Here is a 10351-nt window from a genome sequence, read left to right as displayed (position 1 = left end):
TCCCCCCCCCGACAGTGCGGCACTCCCTCGGCGCTGTGTCCCCCCGACAGTGCGGCCCTCCCTCGGCGCTGGCCCCCCTGACAGTGCGGCACTCCCTCGGCGCTGTGTCCCCCCCGACAGTGCGGCACTCCCTCGGCGCTGTGTCCCCCCGACAGTGCGGCCCTCCCTCGGCGCTGTGTCCCCCCCCACCGACAGTGCGGCCCTCCCTCGGCGCTGTGTCCCCCCGACAGTGTGGCACTCCCTCGGCACTGACCCCCCCCCGACAGTGTGGCACTCCCTCGGCACTGACCCCCCCCCGACAGTGCGGCACTCCCTCGGCGCTGGCCCCCCCGACAGTGCGGCCCTCCCTCGGCGCTGTGTCCCCCCCCGACAGTGCAGCACTCCCTCGGCGCTGTGTCCCCCCGACAGTGCGGCCCTCCCTCGGCGCTGGCCCCCCCGACAGTGCAGCACTCCCTCGGCGCTGTGTCCCCCCCGACAGTGCGGCACTCCCTCGGCGCTGTGTCCCCCCCGACAGTGCGGCCCTCCCTCGGCGCTGGCCCCCCCGACAGTGCAGCACTCCCTCGGCGCTGTGTCCCCCCCGACAGTGTGGCACTCCCTCGGCGCTGTGTCCCCCCCGACAGTGCGGCACTCCCTCGGCGCTGTGTCCCCCCCGACAGTGCGGCACTCCCTCGGCGCTGTGTCCCCCCCGACAGTGTGGCACTCCCTCGGCACTGACCCCCCCCCGACAGTGCGGCACTCCCTCGGCGCTGGCCCCCCCGACAGTGCGGCCCTCCCTCGGCGCTGTGTCCCCCCCCGACAGTGCAGCACTCCCTCGGCGCTGTGTCCCCCCGACAGTGCGGCCCTCCCTCGGCGCTGGCCCCCCCGACAGTGCAGCCCTCCCTCGGCGCTGTGTCCCCCCCGACAGTGCGGCACTCCCTCGGCGCTGTGTCCCCCCCGACAGTGCGGCACTCCCTCGGCGCTGTGTCCCCCCGACAGTGTGGCACTCCCTCGGCGCTGTGTCCCCCCGACAGTGCGGCCCTCCCTCGGCGCTGGCCCCCCCGACAGTGCAGCCCTCCCTCGGCGCTGTGTCCCCCCCGACAGTGCGGCACTCCCTCGGCGCTGTGTCCCCCCCGACAGTGCGGCACTCCCTCGGCGCTGTGTCCCCCCGACAGTGTGGCACTCCCTCGGCGCTGTGTCCCCCCGACAGTGCGGCACTCCCTCGGCGCTGTGACCCCCCCCCGACAGGGCGGCACTCCCTCGGCGCTGTGTCCCCCCCCCCCGACAGTGTGGCACTCCCTCGGCGCTGTGTCCCCCCCCCCCCCGACAGTGCGGCACTCCCTCGGCGCTGTGTCCCCCCCGACAGTGCGGCACTCCCTCGGCGCTGTGTCCCCCCCCCCGACAGTGTGGCACTCCCTCGGCGCTGTGTCCCCCCGACAGTGCAGCACTCCCTCGGCGCTGGCCCCCCCGACAGTGCGGCCCTCCCTCGGCGCTGGCCTCCCCGACAGTGCAGCCCTCCCTCGGCGCTGTATCCCCCGACAGTGCGGCACTCCCTCGGCGCTGTACCCGCCCCCCCCCGACAGTGCGGCACTCCCTCGGCGCTGTGTCCCCCCGACAGTGTGGCACTCCCTGGGCACTGTGTCCCCCCCGACAGTGCGGCACTCCCTCGGCGCTGTGTCCCCCCCGACAGTGCGGCACTCCCTCGGCGCTGTGTCCCCCCCGACAGTGCGGCACTCCCTCGGCGCTGTGTCCCCCCCGACAGTGCGGCACTCCCTCGGCGCTGTGTCCCCCCCGACAGTGCGGCACTCCCTCGGCGCTGTGTCCCCCCCGACAGTGTGGCACTCCCTGGGCACTGTGTCCCCCCCGACAGTGCGGCACTCCCTCGGCGCTGTGTCCCCCCCGACAGTGCGGCACTCCCTCGGCGCTGTGTCCCCCCCGACAGTGCGGCACTCCCTCGGCGCTGTGTCCCCCCCCCCCGACAGTGCGGCACTCCCTCGGCGCTGTGTCCCCCCGACAGTGCGGCACTCCCTCGGCGCTGTGTCCCCCCCGACAGTGCGGCACTCCCTCGGCGCTGTGTCCCCCCGACAGTGCGGCACTCCCTCGGCGCTGGCCCCCCCGACAGTGCGGCCCTCCCTCGGCGCTGGCCCGCCCGACAGTGCGGCACTCCCTCGGCGCTGTGTCCCCCCCGACAGTGCAGCACTCCCTCGGCGCTGGCCCCCCTGACAGTGCGGCCCTCCCTCGGCGCTGGCCCCCCCGACAGTGCGGCACTCCCTCGGCGCTGTGTCCCCCCGACAGTGCGGCACTCCCTCGGCGCTGGCCCCCCTGACAGTGCGGCCCTCCCTCGGCGCTGGCCCCCCCGACAGTGCGGCACTCCCTCGGCACTGACCCCCCCGACAGTGCGGCACTCCCTCGGCGCTGTGTCCCCCCCGACAGTGCGGCACTCCCTCGGCGCTGTGTCCCCCCCCCGACAGTGCGGCACTCCCTCGGCGCTGTGTCCCCCCGACAGTGCAGCACTCCCTCGGCGCTGTGTCCCCCGACAGTGTGGCACTCCCTCGGCGCTGTGTCCCCCCCCGACAGTGCGGCCCTCCCTTGGCGCTGTGTCCCCCCCGACAGTGTGGCACTCCCTGGGCGCTGTGTCCCCCCCGACAGTGCGGCACTCCCTCGGCGCTGTGTCCCCCCCGACAGTGCAGCACTCCCTCGGCGCTGTGTCCCCCCCGACAGTGCGGCACTCCCTCGGCGCTGTGTCCCCCCCGACAGTGCAGCACTCCCTCGGCGCTGTGTCCCCCCCCCCCGACAGTGTGGCACTCCCTCGGCGCTGTGTCCCCCCGACAGTGCGGCACTCCCTCGGCGCTGTGTCCCCCCGACAGTGCGGCACTCCCTCGGCGCTGTGTCCCCCCCGACAGTGTGGCACTCCCTCGGCGCTGTGTCCCCCCCGACAGTGCGGCACTCCCTCGGCGCTGTGTCCCCCCCCGACAGTGCGGCACTCCCTCGGCGCTGTGTCCCCCCCGACAGTGCGGCACTCCCTCGGCGCTGTGTCCCCCCGACAGTGTGGCACTCCCTCGGCGCTGTGTCCCCCCCGACAGTGCGGCACTCCCTCGGCGCTGTGTCCCCCCCGACAGTGCGGCACTCCCTCGGCGCTGTGACCCCCCCCCGACAGTGCGGCACTCCCTCGGCGCTGTGTCCCCCCCGACAGTGCGGCACTCCCTCGGCGCTGTGTCCCCCCCGACAGTGCGGCACTCCCTCGGCGCTGTGTCCCCCCCGACAGTGCGGCACTCCCTCGGCGCTGTGTCCCCCCCAACAGTGCGGCACTCCCTCGGCGCTGTGTCCCCCCCGACAGTGCGGCACTCCCTCGGCGCTGTGTCCCCCCGACAGTGCGGCACTCCCTCGGCACTGTGTCCCCCCCGACAGTGCGGCACTCCCTGGGCACTGTGTCCCCCCGACAGTGCGGCACTCCCTCGGCACTGTGTCCCCCCCGACAGTGCGGCACTCCCTCGGCGCTGTGTCCCCCCCGACAGTGCGGCACTCCCTCGGCGCTGTGTCCCCCCCGACAGTGCGGCACTCCCTCGGCGCTGTGTCCCCCCCGACAGTGCGGCACTCCCTGGGCACTGTGTCCCCCCGACAGTGCGGCACTCCCTCGGCGCTGTGTCCCCCCGACAGTGCGGCACTCCCTCGGCGCTGTGTCCCCCCCGACAGTGCGGCACTCCCTCGGCGCTGTGTCCCCCCCGACAGTGCGGCACTCCCTCGGCGCTGTGTCCCCCCGACAGTGCGACACTCCCTCGGCGCTGTGTCCCCCCCGACAGTGCGGCACTCCCTCGGCGCTGTGTCCCCCCCGACAGTGCGGCCCTCCCTCGGCACTGTGTCCCCCCCGACAGTGCGGCACTCCCTCGGCGCTGTGTCCCCCCCAACAGTGCGGCACTCCCTCGGCGCTGGCCCCCCCGACAGTGCGGCACTCCCTCGGCGCTGTGTCCCCCCCGACAGTGCAGCACTCCCTCGGCGCTGTGTCCCCCCCCGACAGTGCGGCACTCCCTCGGCACTGTGTCCCCCCGACAGTGCGGCACTCCCTCGGCGCTGTGTCCCCCCCGACAGTGCGGCACTCCCTCGGCGCTGTGTCCCCCCCCGACAGTGCGGCACTCCCTCGGCACTGTGTCCCCCCCGACAGTGCGGCACTCCCTCGGCGCTGTGTCCCCCCCCGACAGTGCGGCACTCCCTCGGCACTGTGTCCCCCCCGACAGTGCGGCACTCCCTCGGCACTGTGTCCCCCCCCCCGACAGTGCGGCACTCCCTCGGCGCTGGCACATGGGAAGGTGAGTATCACCCTGGATTGTGGTGCTCAAGTCTGAAGTCACCATGATTTGGTTGTACCCCTCGACCTGACGCGGGGATGGGAACGAGGGCAGTTCCTGACTCGGTCGGTTTGTACGTGGTGCACGGAACTGAGCCGGGGGGCGGGGTTCTCCGCTCAGCCTTTTCCACTCCCTCCCTCACATCTCGGTTTTCCGATCCTCTCCCCCCCCATCCCCCCAACCTCCAGGAAATCACGGAACTTCCAGATTACAACAAGATCACCTTCAAGGAGAACCCGCCCATCCCGTTGGAGCAGGTGGTCCCGGACGCCTCTCCAGAAGCCGTCGACCTGCTCAAACGCTTCCTCATCTACCCATCGAAGCAGAGGATCAGCGCCGCTGAGGTGAGGAGAGGCGCGGTTCCCAAACCCCCCCACCCCCACCCCCACCCCGTCAACCCTCGCGGTTCCCAAACCCCCCCACCCCCACCCCCACCCCGTCAAACCTCGCGGTTCCCAACCCCCACCCCCACCCAGACCCCGTCAACCCTCGCGGTTCCCAAACCCGCCACCCCCACCCCATCAACCCTCGCGGTTCCCAAACCCCCCCACCCCCACCCCGTCAAACCTCGTGGTTCCCAAACCCCCCCACCCCCACCCCGTCAAACCTCGCGGTTCCCAACCCCCCACCCCCACCCCGTCAAACCTCACGGTTCCCAACCCCCCCACCCCCACCCCGTAAAACCTCGCGGTTCCCAAACCCCCCACCCCCACCCCCACCCCGTCAAACCTCACGGTTCCCAACCCCCCACCCCCACCCCGTCAAACCTCGCGGTTCCCAAACCCCCCACCCCCACCCCCACCCCGTCAAACCTCGCGGTTCCCAACCCCCCCACCCCCACCCCCACCCCGTCAAACCTCGCGTTTCCCATCCCCCACCCCCACCCCGTCAAACCTCGCGGTTCACAACCCCCCCCACCCCCCCCCACCCCCACCCCGTTAAACCTCGCGGTTCACAACCCCCCCCACCCCCCCCCCACCCCCACCCCGTCAAACCTCGCGGTTCCCAACCCCCCCCACCCCACCCCGTCAAACCTCGCGGTTCCCAACCCCCCCCACCCCCGCCCCGTCAAACCTCGCGGTTCCCAACCCCCCCCACCCCCACCCCGTCAAACCTCGCGGTTCCCAAACCCCCCACCCCCACCCCCACCCCGTCAAACCTCGCGGTTCCCAACCCCCCCCACCCCCACCCCGTCAAACCTCGCGGTTCCCAAACCCCCCCACCCCCACCCCGTCAAACCTCGCGGTTCCCAAACCCCCCCACACCCACCCCGTCAACCCTCGCGGTTCCCAACCCCCCCCACCCCGTCAAACCTCGCGGTTTCCAAACCCCCCCCCCCCACCCCGTCAAACCTCGCGTTTCCCATCCCCCACCCCCACCCCGTCAAACCTCGCGGTTCCCAAACCCCCACCCCCACCCCGTCAAACCTCGCGTTTCCCATCCCCCACCCCCACCCCGTCAAACCTCGCGGTTCCCATCCCCCCCCCACCCCCCCCCCCCGTCAAACCTCGCGGTTCCCACCCCCCCCCCCCCCACCCCGTCAAACCTCGCGTTTCCCAAACCCCCCCCCCCCCACCCCCACCCCGTCAAACCTCGCGGTTCCCCCCCCCACCCCCACCCCGTCAAACCTCGCGGTTCCCCCCCCACCCCACCCCGTCAAACCTCGCGGTTCCCAACCCCCCCCACCCCACCCCGTCAAACCTCGCGGTTCCCAACCCCCCCCACCCCCGCCCCGTCAAACCTCGCGGTTCCCAACCCCCCCCCACCCCCACCCCGTCAAACCTCGCGGTTTCCAAACCCCCCCCCCCCCCACCCCGTCAAACCTCGCGTTTCCCATCCCCCACCCCCACCCCGTCAAACCTCGCGGTTCCCAAACCCCCACCCCCACCCCGTCAAACCTCGCGTTTCCCATCCCCCACCCCCACCCCGTCAAACCTCGCGGTTCCCATCCCCCCCCCACCCCCCCCCCGTCAAACCTCGCGGTTCCCACCCCCCCCCCCCACCCCGTCAAACCTCGCGTTTCCCAAACCCCCCCCCCCCCACCCCCACCCCGTCAAACCTCGCGGTTCCCCCCCCCACCCCCACCCCGTCAAACCTCGCGGTTCCCCCCCCACCCCACCACCGTCAAACGTCGCGGTTCCCCCCCCACCCCACCACCGTCAAACCTCGCGGTTCCCCCCCCCACCCCACCCCGTCAAACGTCGCGGTTCCCCCCACCCCACCACCGTCAAACGTCGCGGTTCCCCCCCCACCCCCACCCCGTCAAACCTCGCGGTTCCCATCCCCCACCCCCACCCCGTCAAACCTCGCGGTTCCCAACCCCCCACCCCCACCCCGTCAAACCTCGCGTTTCCCATCCCCCACCACCTCGTCAAACCTCGCGGTTCCCAACCCCCACACCCACCCCGTCAAACCTCGCGGTTCCCCCCCCCCACCACCCCGTCAAACCTGGCGGATTTCCACGCTAGCTCTTTGTGTCTGCCTGACCTGTGTGAGAGGTGTACAGGGACAGCCAGAAAAAAAATATAACCGTGCAGTCTCCAGGGGTAGGGATAGATCACTTCACTGGAGGGAGTAGTAACCCAGAGGCCCAGCCTAGTGCAGTCTCCAGGGGTAGGGATAGATCACTTCACTGGAGGGAGTAGTAACCCAGAGGCCCAGCCTAGTGCAGTCTCCAGGGGTAGGGATAGATCACTTCACTGGAGGGAGTAGTAACCCAGAGGCCCAGCCTAGTGCAGTCTCCGTGGGTAGGGATAGACAGATCAGTTAAAATGCCAACGCAGGATACTTTAACAAAAACAAAATGGGCACTGCCATCCAGTTCCAGAAAGGCAAAGAAGTTATAATTAAACTGCTATCGATCCTCGCTTAGACTGGACCAGGAATACCGTGCACAGGTCCGGTCTCCGTATCCCACTTGGAATACTGTGCACAGCTCCGGTCTCCATATCCCACTTGGAATACTGTGCACAGCTCCGGTCTCCATATCCCACTTGGAATACGGTGCACAGCTCCAGCCTCCATATCCCACTTGGAATACGGTGCACAGCTCCAGTCTCCCTATCCCACTTGGAATACTGTGCACAGCTCCAGTCTCCATATCCCACTTGGAATACCGTGCACAGCTCCAGTCTCCCTATCCCACTTGGAATACTGGGCACAGCTCCAGTCTCCGTATCCCACTTGGAATACTGTGCACAGCTCCAGTCTCCCTATCCCACTTGGAATACTGTGCACAGTCCCAGTCTCCCTATCTCACTTGGAATACTGTGCACAGTTCTGGTCTCCGTATCCCACTTGCAATACAGTGCACAGCTCCAGCCTCCGTATCCCACTTGGAATACTGCGCACAGCTCCAGTCTCCATATCCCACTTGGAATACTGTGCACAGCTCCGGTCTCCGTATCCCACTTGGAATACTGTGCACAGTTCCAGTCTCCCTATCCCACTTGGAATACAGTGCACAGTCCCAGTCTCCCTATCTCACTTGGAATACAGTGCACAGTTCTGGTCTCCATATCCCGCTTGGAAAACTGCGCACAGCTCCAGTCTCCATATCCCACTTGGAAAACTGCGCACAGCTCCAGTCTCCATATCCCACTTGGAATACTGTGCACAGCTCCAGTCTCCATATCCCACTTGGAATACTGTGCACAGGTCCAGTCTCCCTATCCCACTTGGAATACTGTGCACAGCTCCGGTCTCCGTATCCCACTTGGAATACTGCGCACAGGTCCAGTCTCCATATCCCACTTGGAATACTGTGCACAGGTCCGGTCTCCGTATCCCACTTGGAATACAGTGCACAGCTCCAGTCTCCATATCCCACTTGGAATACAGTGCACAGCTCCAGTCTCCAAATTATAAAAAGCAATCGAAGGCACTGGAGAAGATGCAACAGATATTGAGACAGATGATACCAGATCTGAGAGACTCTATCAGGAAAGATGGCAGAGTCGGGGCTCCTTTCTCTAGAAAGGAGAAGGCCATGGGGTCAATGCCTGGAGGGGGTGCTGCTTCCCCTCTGACTGGAGAGTCTAGAACTCGGTGGGGGGGGGTGTCACAATCTCAGGATAAGGGGGCGGCCACTTTGGACTGAGATGAAGGGAAATTCCTTCACTCCGAGAGTCGAGAGTCCCTGGAATTCTCGATCCCAGAGGGAGCTCGGTTGTCGAGTATAGTTGGGATGGAGATTGAGTGGTTTCTGGAAGTTAAGGGATATGGGAATGGACGATGGAGAAGATCAGCCATGATTGTGTTCAATGGCAGATCAGGCTCGAGGGGCCGAGTGGCCTCCCCCAGCTCCTATTTCCAATGACCCGAGAGAGGTCTTTTAAAGCGATGAAGGGGTTCAATAGGGTGGATCACTAGGGGCAGATGTTCCCACTTGCTGGGGGAGGCCAAACGCCCCCTTGTGTTGAGTTGATGGATGGGGGCAGGGTGATGGCTGCCATTGGTGAATATTTGCTTATGTGACACCGCCCTCCCCCCCGGAGCGGAAGGGAGTGAGCCGGCCGAACGCGACCATCACCCTGACCGGTGTCCTCTCCCTCCGCAGGCCCTTCTGCACCCGTACTTCTTTAAGGAACCGCTCCCGGCCCACCACTCCGAGCTGCCGATCCCGCGGCGGGGGCCCAAGAAGACCCAGCAGAGGCTGCAGCACCAGCACGAGTTCCACACCGACCGGCCCCTTGAGGAGTCGGTGATCGACCCAGACCTCGTCTCCCGGCACGTCAGGATCTGGTGAAGGAGCGGGCAAAGGTCGGACCTCCTCCAAGCCAAGGACCATTGGCAGCGAGGAACCAACTAGACGGGACTTGGGGACAGCGATATGGATTGTGTCCACGTAGGGAAGAGACGTAGGCTGCTATTCCGCTTTGTAGAGCCCGTCTTCTATAGAATACAGGGGGGCTGCCACTCCAGCACCTCATCTTGCCATTATACAGCACCTTTAATGTAATAAAACATCCCCAAGGAGCTTCACTGGAGTGAGTATCAAATAAAATATGACCCTGAGCCACATGAGGAGATATGGGGGACAGGCGACCGAAAGACCAGTCAAAGAGTTCAGTTTTTAAGGAGCGTCATCAAGGAGGAGGAGAGAGAGGCGGAGAGATTTAGGGAGGGAATCCCAAACTTTAGGGCTCCCCCCAGGCAGCTGAAGGCCCGGCCGCCAATGGCGGAGCGATGGGAATCGGGGGATGCTCAAGAGGCCGGAATTGGAGGAGCGCAGAGATCTCGGAGGGTTGTAGGAGGTGACAGAGATAGGGAGGGTTGTAGGGGGCTGGAGGGGGTGACAGAGATAGGGAGGGTTGTAGGGGCTGGAGGAGGTTACAGAGATAGGGAGGGTTGTAGGGGCTGGAGGAGGTACAGAGATAGGGAGGGTTGTAGGAGCTGGAGGAGGTTACAGCGATAGGGAGGGTTGTAGGGGCTGGAGGAGGTACAGAGATAGGGAGGGTTGTAGGAGCTGGAGGAGGTTACAGAGATAGGGAGGGTTGTAGGGGCTGGAGGAGGTACAGAGATAGGGAGGGTTGTAGGGGCTGGAGGAGGTTACAGAGATAGGGAGGGTTGTAGGGGCTGGAGGAGGTACAGAGATAGGGAGGGTTGTAGGAGCTGGAGGAGGTTACAGCGATAGGGAGGGTTGTAAGGGGCCGGAGGAGGTTACAGAGATAGGGTTGTAGGGGTTGGAGGAGGTTACAGAGATAGGGAGGGTTGTAGGGGGCTGGAGGAGGTTACAGCGATAGGGAGGGTTGTCGGGGCTGGAGGAGGTTACAGAGATAGGGAGGGTTGTAGGGGCTGGAGGAGGTTACAGAGATAGGGAGGGTTGTAGGGGATGGAGGAGGTTACAGAGATAGGGAGGGGTGCAGGGGCTGGAGGAGGTTACTGAGATAGGGAGGGTTGTAGGGGCTGGAGGAGCTTACAGAGATAGGGAGGGTTGTAGGGACTGGAGGAGGTTACAAAGATAGGGAGGGTTGTAGGGGCTGGAGGAGCTTACAGAGATAGGGAGGGTTGTAGGGACTGGAGGAGGTTAC

At 66.6% G+C, this 10351-nt stretch overlaps 1 protein-coding gene across 1 annotated transcript; it reads left to right on the top strand.

Annotated features, from left to right (window-relative positions):
- Positions 1 to 4310: 4310 nt before the first annotated feature.
- On the top strand, positions 4311 to 9297 carry LOC144673129 (cyclin-dependent kinase 20-like). The gene is made up of 2 exons (XM_078535114.1): positions 4311 to 4663; positions 8878 to 9297. The coding sequence occupies exons 1-2, from the start codon at positions 4358 to 4360 to the stop codon at positions 9064 to 9066; spliced, it is 495 nt and encodes a 164-aa protein (XP_078391240.1). The 5' UTR covers positions 4311 to 4357; the 3' UTR covers positions 9067 to 9297.
- Positions 9298 to 10351: the final 1054 nt, after the last annotated feature.

Source organism: Cetorhinus maximus, unplaced genomic scaffold (assembly GCF_964194155.1).
Source record: "Cetorhinus maximus unplaced genomic scaffold, sCetMax3.hap1.1 HAP1_SCAFFOLD_296, whole genome shotgun sequence".
In the NCBI taxonomy this organism is placed as follows: Eukaryota; Metazoa; Chordata; class Chondrichthyes; order Lamniformes; family Cetorhinidae; genus Cetorhinus; species Cetorhinus maximus.
This window is presented reverse-complemented; position numbering and strand designations above follow the sequence as displayed.